The sequence below is a fragment of the Uloborus diversus genome, chromosome 6 (genome assembly GCF_026930045.1).
Source record: "Uloborus diversus isolate 005 chromosome 6, Udiv.v.3.1, whole genome shotgun sequence".
NCBI lineage: Eukaryota > Metazoa > Arthropoda > Arachnida > Araneae > Uloboridae > Uloborus > Uloborus diversus.
In genome coordinates this window covers 128,665,712-128,684,089 of record NC_072736.1, presented here as the reverse complement: position 1 = coordinate 128,684,089, position 18,378 = coordinate 128,665,712, and the positions used below count along the sequence as shown (strand labels likewise).

The 18,378-nt window shown below is 33.5% G+C and overlaps 1 protein-coding gene across 2 annotated transcripts in view; it reads left to right on the top strand.

Moving 5' to 3' along the window:
• Positions 1 to 17,870, top strand: part of LOC129223860 (ubiquitin carboxyl-terminal hydrolase 2-like) — a 50,070-nt gene extending 32,200 nt beyond the window's left edge. For both annotated transcript variants that reach the window (XM_054858222.1, XM_054858223.1), the window contains exons 8-12: positions 87 to 164; positions 847 to 925; positions 7,825 to 7,929; positions 15,964 to 16,087; positions 17,705 to 17,870. In XM_054858222.1, coding sequence (XP_054714197.1) covers positions 87 to 164; positions 847 to 925; positions 7,825 to 7,929; positions 15,964 to 16,087; positions 17,705 to 17,783 — 465 coding nt within the window. In that variant the 3' untranslated portion in view covers positions 17,784 to 17,870. The remainder of the gene's footprint in view (positions 1 to 86; positions 165 to 846; positions 926 to 7,824; positions 7,930 to 15,963; positions 16,088 to 17,704) is intronic.
• Positions 17,871 to 18,378: the final 508 nt, after the last annotated feature.

Genomic DNA, 18,378 nt, shown 5'->3' with positions numbered 1-18,378 from the left:
TGATCTCAGTCGCTTATTTTTAATAAAATATTTTCATTTCTCTGAAGTTTAAAAATGAAAACTTATAATAAAATTTTTAATTCCAGGTTTCTAGAAGCACCAGTTTAAGGCAATGTTTTCAACTCTTTTCCTCTCCAGAGATTTTGGATGGGCCAAATAAACCGGTTTGTACCTTTGCTCTTTATATAAGAGGGAATTAAAAAACATCAAATCTTAAAAGATTTATCAAACAATTAAATAAATGCATAATTAAATAAATAAATATAATAATAATGATCACTAGCTGGCCCGTGCGAAGGATTCGCTCTTGATAGCGGTAATTCGAAAAGCCGATTTTTTGAACGGTAATTTTTCGGAAAACAGTCACAATGTGAATATTTTGTAACACCTCAAAAGTGCTCTTCAAATCGTTTTCTTTTGTTAAATTTTAAATTACTTGATTATGCGTATTTTCATCAAATTCTTTTTGTCTTCAGCTGAGAGCAGAATTCTAATATTGTTCTTCTATTGAGCTCATTATTTAAATTCTATTTTCTACGGGAGAGGGAGCGAGATTTATATTTTGTTCTAATGTAACAAGTATTTTAATTTGATTCCTCCCGAAAGACGATTCCTTGCGAACCAAATAAGATTGTGAAGCAATATTGTGGTGAAGGCAAAGGGTTGGTGAGCGGCAGCGAGCGGGGACGAAGGCCCTTAGTTTTAAAAAGCTTTATACATAAAATTTAACATCGGTTCTGTTTTTAAGATCTTGAAAAGTGCATAATAATGCTAACTCAACTCATTATATTCAAAGCGAGTAGTTTTCAATACTGATTGTTATATAATTTCCTTTTACATTTTTAGCTGTGCGAAGTCTGCAAAAAGAAAGCAAGATCAAGTAAAAAGATTGAAGTGAGCAAGTTCCCAAAAGTACTAGTCATTCGTATCCTTAATATATTTTACAGAAAAGAAAAAAAAAAAAAAAAAAAAAAAACGGAGCTTAGTAACTGGTACTTAAGACCAGAGGTTCATAGTGACTGGCCAGTGGCCATAAATAGGAGAGAGAGAAAAAAAAAAAAAAACGTGCTAGAATGTACAAATTACTTGTCGTCAGTGGCGGCGCGTGCCTTGAAAAAGTGAGGGGCCCAGATCATAGGTCCAATCACGACCGCCACCCACCCTTCCCCGGTTGAAAAAAAAAATGTAAAGATTTTTTCCTTAAATATTTTTTAAATATTTAAATTTTTTAAAATAATTATTTGTGTTAAATAAATAAAATTAAATTCATTTTAAACACAGGACAAGCAACAAAATACTTAAACTGCTAAGGAAATCACGAAATATATTAATCTCATGTTTATGATCATGATTGCCGGTAGGGTGGTCCACTCACCCCCCCCCCCCCCCGACTTTCAAAAATAAAATTTAATTATTCAGCTAGGGAAAAGCTACAAAATACATCACAAAAAATATTAATCTCACGTTTATGTCCAGCATGATTTCAGGCACTGCAGTACACCTCCCTTACAGCACAGGTAAGAGGCTGCAAATGAGGCACAAGCAATATTAATCTAATATTTTAGTTAGTAATTTTATTTTTAATCTTTTAATAACTGATTATTTTGAATGAATAAAATTAATTTTATTGTAATTAAGTGAAGACTAAGTTACAAAAGTGCAAAAAAATTATGATCAGAAAAATGTGCAAAAGTTATAAATTAATTAACTTTAACAAAGATAAAAATGCATCTCAGTATACGCTTCAAAATAAAAATAAAATAAAATAGATAAAATAAATTTTGAAAACCCAAAAATAAATAAATTAAAAAACTAGCAAAAAAAAAATCTTAGCGATTTACACGCGGGTGTACCCTTCTGCATATGAATCTGCCGGCGCCCATGGGCCGGATTCAGAATTTTTATGCAAAAAAAAAAAAAAAAAATATCGAACTCTTTTATGCAGCTTGGCATAGGAAAGCTGGAGATAGAAAGCCTCTCAAGGAAGCCAAGAGTGCCAAAAAGGCATGGTATATTCAGTAAATTAAAGAGCCATTCCATTTCAGATCAGGCAGGGTCTGTCACATGACGATTTTTTTGAAAAAATTACAGTAGTTACAACTAAGGGACATATGAAATATCCCAAAATAATTTTGCAAGAAAATTTTTTTTCCTTCAGTTACAGCCTATTAAAATTCTGAACAAAATCCGCCATTTTGGAAAAAACCGGCAAAACACTCCATTTGAAAGGGACACTATTTCAAAAGCATTTAACCTACTTGAATTATTCTTTTTTCTAAAAATAAATAAGGACTCATATATCCTCTAGACATCGTTTTTGAAAGTTTAGTTAGGTTTTTTGATAAAGAAAAAAAATCGTTTTTGCGACAAAAAAACTGCATTTTTACCGATTTTATGATTTTTTTTCTCCATGGAAAAAAATTTTTTTTTTACTAAACGGAGATGGCAGTCTGAAGCCCTTATATGATAGTTTCATAACATATTTTATTATAATCCTTGGATGCATACAGCCTCGGAAATAAAATTTGAAATTTTGAAAATTTTCAAAAATTAGCGATTTTTGAAATGATTTTACTCAAAAAACCCATTTTTTAAAAATCTAAAAATTGGCTCATTTGAACCCCATATAATGCTTAACAAGTGGATAGCCACCGCATCCCGTATTTTTTCCCATAAAATGTTTTATGATTTTTTGAAAGTGACCTTATCGCCCATTGCATGCATGTAAAATAAAAATGTCTAATTACGATAATGATGTACTTTATCAGTAACAGTTAAAATATTTCCTTTTTTTTTTTTATAAATATTAGTTTATTTTGTCTCCAAAGCTATGCATTCACCGTTACTTTCATATTCAGCAACGAATCATATTTTTTCTCTTCCAATTCTCTTTCTCTTCAATTCAATTACGCGACAGGGGAAACCATCAAAGGGAAAAACAATACAATGCATTTAAAACGATTAATTTTAATTTCGTGCTTTGGTTGTCATTGGCGAATGTTGTCACATAATTTTTAAATCCTACCTCGTATGATTACTTTTATAGGTAAGAATATGTATACTAAATTCAAACCGCAAAACTCACTTGTAGTTTAAGAATTTAAAAAGCCCACCTGTTTTATGAGAGAAGTAATCAATTGAACATGGTTGTAAGTTGAGGTAACCAAACAGATCTCACCAAAGGTAGCTATTATAGCCAGAGATCTAATTTTTAACAAAAGAAGTGCAGGATCCCTATAGTCTTCAAAACTTATTTTAATGCTTAAGTGGCCTGAATTCGGTCAAAAGTACAAAAATTTGAGTGAAACAAATAAGAAAGTATGGGAGCTCAGCTCCCATAACAATTAGGCGCTGATCAGAAGAAAAATATATTCATATAACGAAGCACAAAAAGACGAATTGACTGGGTCATCAGAAGCGGTTTGATTCTGCTATATTATTAAAAGTCAGTAAAATTTTATTTGCTGCTGATAAAGTGCACCATTATAGTAGCTATTAGACATTAATATAATCAGATTTTCAGTGACTGAAATTATTAGAAATTTTTATTTTACATGCATGCCATGGGCGATAAGGTCACATTCAAAAAATCATAAAACATTTTATGGGAAAAAATACGGGATGCGGTGTCTATCCACTCGTTAAGCATTATATGGGGTTTAAATGAGCCAATTTTTAGATTTTTAAAAAATGGGTTTTTTGAGTAAAATCACTTCAAAAATCGCTAATTTTTGAAAATTTTCAAAATTTCAAATTTTATTTCCGAGGTTGTATGCATCCAAGGATCATAATAAAATATGTTATAAAACTATCATATAAGGGCTTTAGACTGACATCTCCGTTTAGTAAAAAAACTTTTTTTTCATGGAGAAAAAAAATCATAAAATCGGTAAAAATGCAGTTTTTTCGCGGCAAAAATGAATTTTTTTCTTTATCAAAAAACCTAACTAAACTTTCAAAAACGATGTCTAGAGGATATATGGGTCCTTCTTTATTTTTAGAAAAAAGAATTATTCAAATAGGTTAAATACTTTTGAAATAGTGTCCATTTCAAATGGAGTGTTTTGCCGGTTTTTTCCAAAATTGCGGATTTTGTGCAGAATTTTAATAAGGCTGTAACTGAAGAAAAAATTTTTTTCTTGCAAAATCCTTTTGGGATATTTCATATGTCCCTTAGCTGTAACTACTGTATTTTTTTCAAAAAAATCGGTGATGGTCATATGACACTTTTCATACCTCCCTGCCTGATTTGAAATGGAATGACTCAAAGCGGTGTATTTCATGTATTTCTGCTTTAGCCTTGGCTATTGGGCGGTAATTTACTGAATATACCATGCCTTGCCTGCAATCCTCGAGTTGAACTGAACCATTGCTTCCATAGGCGGATTTAGGACTGAGTTCCTGGGGGGGGGGGGGCAGGAATTTTCTTTGAGCAACACTTTAAATTGCTCCCCATCCCATGTTTTTGGTCTGTTTTCCTGCAATGCATAAGGTCATGCTTTTACTCTTTTTTGTGTGTGCGTCGTTTTTCATTAATGTGTTTTCATGCTGTCCTTTTTGAATTGACCTTAAGAGAAGTGACTGGCATCAAGAGAATGACACAGGGCTCCCTTTTAAGTGGGATAAAGAATGTCTCCAATTTTAGGGGGTCCGGGGGTTTCTCGCCCGGAGGTAATTTTGTAAAATGGATATAAAATTCTGCATTTTGAAGCCTTATAAGGGTTAATTGGATAGACAAAAATCTCTTGGGGGAAAAAATAGACAAATAGTTTCTTTTTTAAGTTTTATGATTTAAATCAGCTTTGTGATGTAAGTTAATACTTTAAAAGAAATGGTGTACAGGTTTAGAAAATATGTAACATGAGAGTAACATACTACTTATTAGAACAATTCATAATTTATACACTTGATAAGAAATAAAATCGAAGCACACTTTGCTTAGGAGTTTCAAAGACTTGTCTAATTATTTTCAAGGTTTGGTTGGTTAGATTGGGTGTTTTGGCACAAGAGCCCTAGTAGGTTATACTGCGCTAATTCTTTTCAAGGATTTTAGAGCATTTAATAATTTAAGGCACCTCATTTGCACTTTCCAGTCTCTGAAATTAAGTACTAGATTATACAGTTCTACAGTATTATTCAAACTTTGTAAAAAAAACAGCTATTTTAAGTTTAAAAGAAAAAATAAACTATAGTATTCTCTCATTACAACAACCTTTTTTTAAAAAAAAATATGCAGTGCAGAAAAAGAAAAGGAATAGAGGTTGTGTATCATTTTTTTCCGGGCTAAACGGATTAACAATATGCAGTAGAAGCAAGATAAAAGCAATCAATGCAAAAGAATTTCTAAAATACTGCATTCGAGATTAAATAAATAGCAAGATATGAAACATGTGAGTCACAAAAATTTATTTCAAGTAATATGTTACAAACGTAAGCACCATGATTTTTACGCTTTTGATACACGATGTAGCAAGGAGCTAAATTTGACATATTTTGCATTCCTCCCCCTACCATTTGTTAGAAATTTAAAATTTAAGGTTTGTAGCCACTCTTTTCCAAATATTCAAGGTATTCAAGCACTTGAAGATGAAATTATTATTTTTTCAATCACTTTCCATTTTTTAAGGAACAAATCATGCAATTTGTTGCGAACCACTTCAAAGTAGTGACCCAAAGCTATAGCTTGTTTATCTTATCGGCAAATCCGGCCCTATTACCTGCAGATGTTTGTAATTTTTACGAAAGTTCGTCAGTTTTTACGGTTAAAGGATTTTTACAATTTTACCAATCTGGACGTGTGAATCCAGAAGGTTCCTCAAAATCTTTCGTCTGTAACAACACAAAATATCTAGTTTTTGAAATCACGCAAATTGAAAACAAACATTCTGAAAAGAAAGAAAACAAATCATAACGAGCAGATCATTCTGTTAGCGCAAATGGGGGGGGGGTCTTTGTTTTAGGTCCTAATTTAAAAATAATCGTCAATTATTGTAAGTGTTGCAGCTGAATGCATAGCTCGTTTAGCCTATTTTCATTTGTATACTTGCCCAAATGGTTCTCAGTCCAAAATAGTGAATTTAGGCATATTTTCAGCACCCCAGTGACAGCTGTACTATTTGTATTTAATGTTCTTTTTTTTTCTCCCATCAGAAAAGGACATTCACTATCCTCTTCATTTTCATTGAACTATTCAAAAAAAGAAAAAAATAATAATGATTTTTTGTTTTAAGATTTTGGAAGATGTGTTGTTACTATTTAAAGTCCTCCCAAAACTGGGGGGTATTACCTCCTATGCCCCCTCCTATAAATTCACCCATGTCCTTCTGAAATAGTCAAAAAAGAAAAAAAATAATGATTTTTTAAAAAATTTTTGGAAGATGTGTTGTTACTACATAAAGTCCTCCTAAAACTGGGGGGGGGGGGGCATTGCCCCCCTCCGCCCCTCCATAAATCCGCCCATGATTGCTTCGGTCACTCGTCTGGTCTGCGCTAATTCTATATTAGCTACCAGTTTGTTTGGCATTCTTGGTTTCCTTAAGAGGTTTTCCATCTCCAGCTCGTCACTCATATTTCACACTGCTTGTATTTTCTATATGTAAGCTCTCTCACACTAGCTTGTCCCCATACCTGTACATATGTAAATAAATGTGTGGCCCTGAAAAATCTCCCTTTTTTTATATTTTTTCCGTCCTCCCTCACACCGCCCCTTCACGCCAGCTCGATTACTGATCATTTCTCTTCATTCATACCGCGTAAAAGAACCTCGGTTCTGGCGCAGTGCACTCTCCCGATCTGTATCTGTATCTCAGTCACTTTCCTATGCCGGGTTGATGAGTACTAATAAGCACGAAACTGCAGTCCTCGGCTGGAAATGACTGAGCTGGCGGTGTATTTCATGTATTTCTGCTTTAGCCCTATTTATTGGGTGGTAATTTACTGACTATCACTCATTTTAGTTGAAATGAAAACCCTTTTTTATTTTTCGCTCGTAAAATACCATTTCTCGTGTGATAGAGCGGGATGGAGGGTTGAAATGTGAAAAAAGGAGGGGGAGGGGGTCATACATGTTGAAAAAATGCGTGATATCATTTCCAGACAATCCATAAATAGAATACAACGAACATAAAAAAAATTAAGATCAATGAAGGTGGACTATCAAAGGAGAATAAACTTCTTTGAAAATCGTTTAAGACAAATTAAAATTATTAGTTTACAAATCCGCACAATAGAAATGAAAAGAAAGAAGGAGCTTTGTGATTAGAAGAATAGATTGTTCGATCAATGTAGAAGACTCATTGGCGATAAAAGGGTTTTATCGATATCGGAAACTAACGTTTTCCTAGTTGGAGTTGTTTTACAACTGTGTAGCGACCCTATGAGTATTCGTGGCCATTTTTTGTCAAAGTTATATGAAAACTTTATTTGACGATATGATTTACTGTTTTGTTATTTTAACAAACTTTCAAATGAAACGAAGTCATTAAACAAGATTAAAAGTTACATAGAAAATTAAAAGTAATCTTCCAAGTAACTAAATTAAGCCTTTAAAAACCATCAAAATGTAAAATAATCCACCAGCTAAATATAACAAGGCTTCAAAAGCCAATAAAAGTTGCAATGAAATGTAAAACACGTGGAGCAAATTGGCCCTACCCCCGACTCCCCTAAATGACGGACTCAGCAGCAAACATGGTGGCGATGTAGAAGACATTTTTTTTGTTTTTGCCAAGGTAGAAAGTAAACGGGTACCAATGTACCTCTAACCTACTCTTATCCTTTAGCTAATTACGTTCCCATATTTTGCTGACCTTAACTCTGACTTAGATCTAAAACGGTTTTCAGGAACAAACTATGGTCACAAACTAAGTACAGTGGTGGAATGCCCAATGAAAATCACGAGCGAGTTTTCTTCGTCCTCCAATTCTTTAGGTAAGTACATTGAAATTTAATATTGTTCTTGCTCTACACTGCGTAAGGAAAAACCACTAGTCGTTGACTAGGGTTTCCAATCCCGAATCCCGCATGATATTTAACGGGATTAAGAGCAGAATCCCGCGGGATTCCCAATTCCGCAATTTTTTCCCTGCAAACGTTTTCTATATTTTACCGCTCATAAAACGGCTATTTTCACCAGCATTGAAATTTGAATCACCTTCTCGTATATCTGCAAGAAGAGCAAGAAAAACTTTGCGTCGCATATGATGAACGGTGGCCTTACTTTTTAAAACCACCTTGCAGTTCTTGACGAGATATCTCGTCCATTTAACATGTAATCCTGGGACTGTCCAACCGCAAAGGGGTTAAGAACACAATTAAAATACAATATATTTTTCCGAGAATGAATTCTCGTTCGAGGTTTCACTTTTCATACGTTCAGCAATTTAAAAAAAAATGCATAAAATTTATAAGCATTTTTGAAAACAATCACTAAATTTTAAAATCTAGAAAATTACACTTTAGAAAAAATAGATAAAGTGTATTACAATTGCAAAACTCGCTGGAGTAGCCTGAATACAATGTTGGAGCACTTCTGTAAGCTTAAGGAATTCATTCAAAACCGTTAACTTACAAAAAGTGCACAATATATTTCTCCAATGAAGAAGCAATTAAAAACTTGACATTATTTACTCATATATACGGCACAAATCTCAAGGAGGTGACAGTGACAGAAACTTGGATGATGAAACACAGAATGACTCGCATGACAGAACAATAAGTTAAGCTGCTCTATTCTTTTTTTTAATGTATCTTGAAAGTAAGAGGTAAAATTAGCTAAAAGTTATCCAAAACTTTTGCTAAGACTGTGACTTGGTAAAACTGAGCAGCATTCACCTCTTAATGTAATGAATCAAATGCACTGATACTAATGACCAACTTTAATAAATCAACTAGGGTATTTTTCAACGCAAGTTAAATTGGATACAAGCACATATCCAATAGACATCGTTTTTGTCCAAAATTTGCAGCTCTTGAGCAAAAAACAAGTATAAGAAAAGAAAAAACTATTTCCGTAGGTGATGAAGTTAATGGTGGAATATTTTGCTTAATGTCCACAATGGGGTCGTTTCCAAAATTTTAAAAGTATTTTTTTCTGAAAGAACATGTTTAAAAACATAGGATCTAACCATTTTTTAAATAATTTGTTTAAGTATAATATTAAAAAAAATTACTTAAATCGTTGCGCTTTCATTGTTTACATTTCTTGTCGATGACATCACAAATGATGAAATGCCATTCTGTGTTGCCATTCACAGAGCAAAATATTTAATTCGCATCTTTACTCACGTGTATTGGCAACGATATGGTTGATAGCAAGCGCAGAGCGCAATTTTAATTCGCTTCTTGATTATCATGACGAGGAAACGCGGTACAAAACGCGCCAAAGAGCATCATTTGTGACGTCATCAAAACCACGCCTTGTTTGAAAAATCGGACATTTAAAAAAATTAATTAAAAAATAACTGTTGGGAAAATGAAAGAATTTTTAGGGTCCATGTTATTTTTTTGCTTATTCTATCAATTTCAGTGACTAAAAGTAGTACTTTTGACTGAAGGAAACAACCCCATTGTTTAATCTCGGTAAAACCAGTTGCAGTGGAGCCACATCACGTGTTTTCATCAAGCGCATTATATTTAGAGCAAAAAATTTTCCCCATCCCATACGAGCGATGCTTTGTTAAGACGTATTAGACTTTTTAAGAGCACTTTTGCATACCAAACGATAATTGCTAGTTGGGATCTGACTTCGTAGTGCTCTACAATTGGTGTACGGAATTCGAGAAAACTTCTATTTCAAGTAGCCGTTCTTCCTTAAAAAGCACAACCTTTTGTATTTGACATTAATGTTTTTTAATTTTTAGATGAATGAAGTCAATCTTGCGGGATCCCGGAATCTCGCGGGATTGGCTCCATCAGGGGCGGCCTGGCCCAAAATTTTTATGTGGAAAAATATTTTTGCCGGCCCTACCCAAAAAATTTTGGTTGTATTTTTCCGAACCCAAAAAGTTTCAAGTGGGGTTTTTCATTAAAAAGAAAAGAACAAGTTTTTTCGAAGGCAAAATGTCTTTTAACCCCCTTCCTCCCATTCCCCCCGTCTTGTAGTATGGAAAACTTTTCTCTGGCTGGTAAAAGAGGCCATATATTAGTTTGTTTAAAGTCATGTTTTACTTTTTTGTTCGTTTTTAATGTGTGTTGTCCCTGGGTATAGAATAACCCCAATTTTAGGGGGTCCGGGGGGGGGGGGTGTCCCCCGGATTAAATTTTGAAAAAAGATGTAAAATTCTGAATTTTGAAGCCTTATAAGAGGGGTAATTGGAACGGAAAAAATATTAGGAAAAAAAAAAGGAGAGCAAAACTTTTTAAAAGTTTATTTCACTAATTAAGATAATAAAACTTGCTTTTTGTTCGACAAATCAATAACAGCAGTTGACAGTCAGAAAGAGTGAGGGAGGAGAAAAGATAACGCACTGTTACTTGCTCCAACGGGTTACTATACAATAAGTGTTTGGTCACCCCTCAAATCCACCAACAAATACAACAATGAATTAAATACAAACCGATCAATAATGAAAAATGCTTTAATAGAAATGGTGTACTGTACGGATTTCAAAAATGGGGAACGAGAGAGTTACATATTACCCATTTTTACGATTCATAATTCAAACACTTGATGAGAAATAAAATGAAGCACACTTAGCTTAGCAGTTTCAAAGACTTATCTAGTTATTTTCAAGGACTCTAGACTCTATGTGATGTAGTTTTATACTCAGGTCAGAAAACCACGAGATTTAATCATTTTGTTTAAAAGTCTAATCATTTTGTTTTTGGTCTCAAAAATGATAATTTCAACATAAAACATTAAGATTCAACAACTCTAACCCTTTCAATTCGAATTTTTACATCACGTATTTTTCCAAAATAAATATTTTAATTTTTCAATGGAAATAAAATGTAACAAACAGAAAATTAAACTTGTTTTTTAAATTTACGTTACAACGCTCTCAAATTTGAATAATGAAGCAAATGGTGTATTTAAATAGTAAAAATGTCTATCAATAATTTCTGCTGGTCTGTAAGAGAATTATATTGTCTTGGCTCGAATATAAAATGAATTTAAAATTTTAATTAGAAACTTAAATGGATAGACTCTACTTGTAAGCTTTTAGTTCTATACATATTAATTCCTGCTTTTTATAATAATGAGAAAAAAAGTTTTTGTATTCAGTATACCGCAGCATTTGCAGGGGAAAAAAACACGTTTCGGGACTACAAGCTGCAATTATGTCTCGAAATTTCGTGAATTTTCAGACAAAATTTGCTGAACAATTAATTTTTTGGGCAGTCACAGCGACCTCCCGTGACCTCTCATCAAGCGCCTCTGATTAAATAACATTATTTTTTGCATTATTTTACTTTTGTACGCATCTGGAAAACATGCAAAAATGTGCTTGATATCCAAACTCGTTGTTAAATTTTAAAATATGAGTAATTGAAAAAAAAAAAAAGCAGCACTTTTTCCCAGATTATATTTGCATTTAATTATAAATGTGCATCAAAAGTACCGAAGCAATGCTCAATTTGAGACCTGTGATAAAATGAAAAAAACGTTTTCAATTGTAAAGACTATATCTAAAAGCTTGGTTCGCATTAAAAGGTATAAAATAAAATAAGTATATGGTTTCTTAATTGCAACACTGAAAAACTGCAGTTTATCTTAATATCTTTAGTTTAGGGTTATTCTAAAGCATCCAATAAAATTTAAATTAAAAATTCAGAGAAGAAGAAATAGAGGCGGTATTATATAAAAGTTATTCATAAAAAGCTGCGTACTGCCTACTTTTTTTTCTCTTAAATTTTCAATTTGAATTTTATTGACCGCTTCAGAATTTCTATGAACAAAAAATATTATGATCAACTGTAATTGTTTAGTGTTTTAATTAAGAAATCATACTTATTTTGTTTCATACTTTTTAGTGCGAATCAAGCTTATAGAAATAGTTTTTAAAAAAAATCATTTTATCTATTTTATTTTTACGTTTTGAAATTTATTTGAAGTGTGCCTTTTTGAAATTAAAAACCTATTTACTAGTAACCTATCATTCTTTGAAAAAAAAAAAAAAAAAAAAAAAACAGCAACAGTATTGATTTTTGTTTGAGTATAAATGAATTGCTCATAAAGTGAGAATAGCTAATATTTACTATTCATCTATATTTTCAATATTGTTGATTTGTATGCTCGAATTTTAAAAGCATTTTGAACAAGTAGTGAAAAAAAGCGCTTTTAAAAACACTCACAAATATATTTTCTTAAGTTCAGCTTTGAAATTAATTTGATAAATTCATTAATATTTCATTCATTCATTATTTTTTGCAAAGATTAAAAAGCAGAAGTAGGATAAATATTTTTCATTGTTTTTAACAACAATTAAAAACTGGAAGTAAAACGCCGGGTTTATGACAAAGAAAGTAAAATGAAAAATAGCCTTAAAAAAAATTACCTGAAACAGGCCCCAGAAGAAATGACATACACCCCCCCCCATACACAACCTTTACTCGCAGCGCAGCGAAAAGATTGAGAGGGGGGTCAAAACACTCATTAAAAAAATCACAAAACTACTATACGTCACACAAACACAGGCACACGCATTTTATTATGATGTTTTATATGGGAGCCACGGCCGTTGAGAGTCGATGCGGAATTCGTAAAATGTATACTGCTTGAACCGACAAGAGGCCATGTTAGCCAGCCTACAGGTAGTTGTAAACTAGGCACCTGGTACCTGAAAGGGCCTGGATCGGAAATGGAGTAGCATAAGTTTGATAAGTTTTCTGTGAGAGTGGGCCCGGTGACTAATTTTAAAGGCAAGGATATCGTCGGCACCATGAGCTAAACTAACGAATGTGAAAAATCGCGAATCGCGTTTTTCAAATTTGCTGGTTAGCTGTAGTACTCAAAAAGGGTTACCTACTAGTTATAACTACTTCAAACGATAGTTTTACGCTTAAAGTTATCTATAAAAATTGAAACATTGAAAACAACTAAACGCGTCTGGTAGAAAAAAATATTGCTTTGGATCTCCTGAAAAAAGCTAATTTTCACATTCGTTTGTTAAGCATGGTGCCGACAATATATTTGTGTATTTTGGGCATTTGAAACTTGTCATATAATGCAGGTTTTCGAAGATTTCTTTAATACAAGTCAAGCCATTAGTTTAAAAGCGTAATCCACATTGCTTAAATTCAGCCTTGACATTAGTTTGTTAACTTTAATTAACAAAATTAAAGAAACAATTACTATAATTCTTTTATTGCTTTTGGCAACAATTAAAAAGCTGATTTCGAGTATTGTTAAGCTATCTCCGCTGTTTATAATCAATTTTCTTCATTAAAGTATAATTTAATTATGTATGCCCAAGTCAGGAGCAGAAAGAATAAGAGCGAGGCGTGAGAGAAAACGTGAGAGTGAAATGAGTTCAAGGTGAAGAAGGGGGAAAAAAAAGATAAAAAAGTTTCACTTCTGTCGTGTGTATTGATAACATATTTTTTTTTCTTAATTTTACATAGGCGTAAGTTTGGTTTCTTTTATACGTGATAAGAAACAATCCTTGGAGCAGGAGAAAACTTTGGAAGTTCAGAGAAAAACGGGAACGTTTTACTTTTTGCGATCGCGATTGTTTTACAGTAGGAATTTTCCCCGAAATTCTAATCGCTGAAAAATCCCTTTTGTACGGGAATTTCGTTGTTTTGCTGAAACATGAGGAGATATTTGCATCATTACTGAATTAAACATGTTTCAAAAATGATCCTACACATACAATATTCATAGTCATGAAAAAGTTTCATTTTTTTGCGATTGCGATCGCTTCTAATCGTTGAAAAATCTTTTTTGTAAGGGAATTTCGTTGAAAGTTGAGAAGATATAAACTTTATTAGGGAGTTCGGGAGAAGAGATCGAAATTCGAAAGCCTCCCAAACGAAACGGGAGAATGGGCTATTATGTAAAATGAAGGTGAACATGGCCGTTTCGCCTGTCACTTTAGCCAGATGCCTATGGTACAAGCGTTGTTAAGTATTTTCTTTTCTCTAGCATGTGCAGAAGCATCAATTGGATATTTTAAAACTGGAAAAGGTTTTACATTATGGCAAAGAATCTTGCATACAGTTGCATTGAATAATGCAAAATACAGGGTATCCGAAAAATCCTTGACACATTTTAAAAATTAATAGAAAAGCCACAAATAATCGTATGAATATGCGATTTGCGCCATAATATTTCGCAGGTTGAAATTTTTTTTTTTTATGACGTTGCAAAAAAAAAAAAAAAAAAAATTGAATTTTTGGTATCTTGAATTCAAATTATGTTTTTCGCAATCACGAGCGTGTGTGTTTGTGTAGGCGCATGTGTGTGGGTGCGTAAGTGTATGTATGCATGTGTGTGAGTGAGTGTTGTGTGTGTGTGTGTGTGTGTGTGTGTAGGCGTTCGTGTGTGTGGGACATGGACGCCACCGCCCAGCAAAAGTGGATTTCGGGGGACAGTGCTCAGGACCAGCCGCGCCGCCGCCGGTCGACGGTGGTGCTGCAGGCCTGGTCCAAGCTGAAAAAGGAACCACAACGCCAAAGACAGTCAAATGAAAGCAATAAACAATCCTGATTGCTCAAAAAACCTCTAATTTGAATTCCGAAACTTTGAATTCAAATTATGTTTTTCGCAATCATGAGTTGCGACAAGACTCTACTGGTTAGAGTTATTGTTTCTAGAAATTCAAGCATGTCCCTCCTCCTGGGTGCTTACGTGTATATAGTTGTGTGCGTGTGTGTGTAGGCTTACGTGTGTGCACGTAGGCGTGTGTATATGTGTAAAGGCGTGCGCGCGTAGGGGAGTGTGTATGAGCATGCGTGTGTAGGACATGGACGCCACCGCCCAGCAAAAGTGGATTCCGGGGGACAGTGCTGAGGACCAGCCGCGCCGCCGCCGGTGGATGGTGGTGCTGCAGCCCTGGTGCAAGCTGAAAAAGGAACCGGAACATCAAGGACTGTCAAGTGAGAACAATAAGCAATCGTGGTTGCTCAAAAAAAAAGTGTAATTATCTATAACTGCTGTATTGTCACAGTTCGAGAAACTAACGTCATTCATATGACGTCAGTATCAAACATTACCAGAGTTCATTGTGTACCATTCGTGGGGTGGTGAAGTTGAATACCGTTCAGATGTGGTTTGAGCACTTTATGATGCACACACTGAACTTTGGTAATAAAAGGTATTGCACATGACGTTTGGTTTTCGAACTGTGTGACGATACGGAGTTTATGTAAAATTACACTTTCGGACAGTTTGTACTTCTATTTATTCTGTAAGTATCATGCATTTTTTTCAAAAATCATGTATTTTGCTCCTAATCACTGCAATCAGTTCCAATTTTATAAAGCAATGGAATCTATATAATAACACATAATTTAAATTTTAAGCTTGTTTAAAACACTAAATTTGAGCAGGAGTGTAATTTGATGGATTTTTCCTTTAATTGGATGCTTGACCACTCTGCTTACAAGGTTAATTTGTACAAGGTTAATTTTGCGTCGTCTCCACGGATGACCTAATAACAATCTTTCAATATTCTGCCGTGAGCAGGTAAAAGGCAGTAACTGCAAATTTCATTTTTTTTTTTTTTTGCTTTTTTGTCATTTATTGTATGCCAGTTTTATTGCACAAACTCACTTATTTGACGGGGGAAAAAAAACGTTATTGCTAGTATGGAATCCAAAACTTGCCCACGGCCGCAGTTCTTTTTAACAGTGCCAAAAAAACTGAGCTTATAAAACTATTCATGCAGTATTTTGGAAGCAAATTTTCAGTACAGGAAGACAAAGTTTGTAACTTGTGTCACTGTTTCAACTCTACACATCAAACAACTTTAAACGTTTAAAACAATAAGGATTCCTTACAAGATTTGAATTTTTTTTTAGGAGACGATTTTTCGTATAACTTATATGGTGTTGTGGATCATGAGGGATCGAACAACTCAGGCCATTACACAGCAAAATGCAAAAATCAACTGTCAGAAGAATGGTACGAGTTCAACGATAGCATGTAAGTTACTTCTATCATTTCACTAAAAGCAACATTGAAGTAATAGTTTAAAAAACTAAAAAAACGCTTAATTTTACTGTAATAGAAAAAAAGTCTGGGGGGGGGGAGTCTTCTCCATCAGTTGTCTTACATTTCTTCCACTTGTTATCCATGCACAAATGTAAATAGGCAGCCCCCACGCTTTTTTCTATTACAAATTAAGTGTTTGGTCAATTACTTTATATACATGTCATCCAAAGATTATTTTAAACTTTTTAGTTCATTTTGCTACTAAAGCGTGTTTTTTTTAGTGATTTAAACTATTATTTTATTTTTTACTTTTTAGTTCATTTTGCTACAAAAACGTTTTTTTTTTTAGTTTTTTAACCTATTATTTTTTCAAATAAGATTTAGATACTAAATATTGTTAACACTTATAACTCTTAAATGAAATCTTTGTGCGTGTGTTCGATTTTTATAATGGGGGTGTATGTTGTAATTCTAATAAGCCACTGGCTATTTGTCCAAAGGGAAAGTTGGCGCCACAAACATTCAAGTTAAGCTAATAGAAGCGTGTTAATTAGAATAAACTAATATCTTCTCGTTAATAAATTAATTTGATTATAGAATATTGCATTGTCATCGGGTCTGAGGTTGCACTCCAAATTTTAAAAGAATCCGATCACAAAAAGTGGGCGAAAATTGAGTTGCAAGATTATAAATTTAATTTCAGTGTAGACAGGATTAGAACACACGCCCAATGATTCCCGGAGGTGAACGTCAGCGAAGATCCGCGCCTTGGACCGCTCGCGGCCACGAATGCTCATAAAGTGGTGGACTGGACGATCAGTAATAAGCCACTAGCTCTTAGTCCAAATGAGAGTTACTCACAAACATACAAGTGAAGCTAATAAAAGCATGTTAAAAAGGAGAAAAAACAAAAACCTTAGTTCTGAAAAGTAAACAATGTCAGATAACTTTACAACAGAAATGATAGTGGACTAAAGTAAAATTTTCTAAGAACTGAAATTTTCGGTAACTACGGGAAGGAGAGGGGGGGGGGGGGGGAGCTCAACCACTCAGGTAAATACTCTTCAAATATGCAAAATCATTAGAAAAAAATTAAAACATACATTTTTAAAAATAATTTTTCAGTTTTAGAATGTGTTGTCGGTCCAAAATTTTCCGTTAGCAATCCAACATTTTCAAATCACAAACACCAGTGCTTTACACCCATAAGCTCTTTGCATTAAAAAAGGAGTTTTTTTAAAGCCCTGGAACCCCCCCCCCCCCACCTTAAACCACTGTTAGTAGTTTTGTTCATTTATTAATGTTTAAATTTCACAGTAATAAAAATTAAACATTCACGAAAGCATCATAAAAATTGCATTGAAAAGCAAAAACAAATGTATGCTCTTCTTAGTTAGGGGAAAAAGATGTGAAACCATTCTTAAAATACTAAGGTACTCCTTTCGCATAATTCAAAATGCATGAGGATCTTGTAAAAAATAAATTTCCTTTCTTGTGAAGGTCAGTTTTTCAATGAATGGTATTAAAGTTTAGTAGGAGAAGAAAACAATTAAGTTTCTTAGAAAATGAATGTTAAAATTCAATTTTAATTGAATGTTTTATTTCCAGGGTTTCCAAAGCAAGCAATATTGTTTCGCACAAGAGTTATATTTTGTTTTACATTCAAGAAAGATGTTTTCGAAAGTGAGAGACGAAACATGAATTTAAACACAGTTGGTGGCCTTCAGAGAAATTTCAGCTGGCTGTTACAAATCAAAAGTAATAAAATAACATATTATTTTCATAAAACGGCACTATCTGCTTATTGTTTCCGTTTTTCTTAAAAGAGCTTTCTAAGTGATACAACTTTCCAAAATAAAAAAGAACCACCTGCCATTGGATTGGGTTACTCCACTCTGAGACCATGTGGTGCAAAGGAGGAAAAAAATATTTTAAATTTTCTAAATTGTATTTTACACAACTTTCAAGCTTATCTTAAAAAAAGATATTTCAGAAAAATGCTTGTAAAAAATGTTTTTTATTGAGAATCTCATCTGTTTCCCGATTTCATGTATTAATTCAAATTCTTTTTTTTCCCCTCTTTTTGCAGAGGATACTTTCCATTGATCATGTAAGGACAGGGGAGGAAAATGCACATCAGTTATGAGAAACCATATCCGCAAAATATAATACACGAGTCATTCAGTTCTAGAAATCGCCATTTATTTGAAAGCTTTAACACATTTTGTATGCAAAGCAAATCAACATCTTAAAGGGATGTGCCAACTGCGCCAAACCATGCC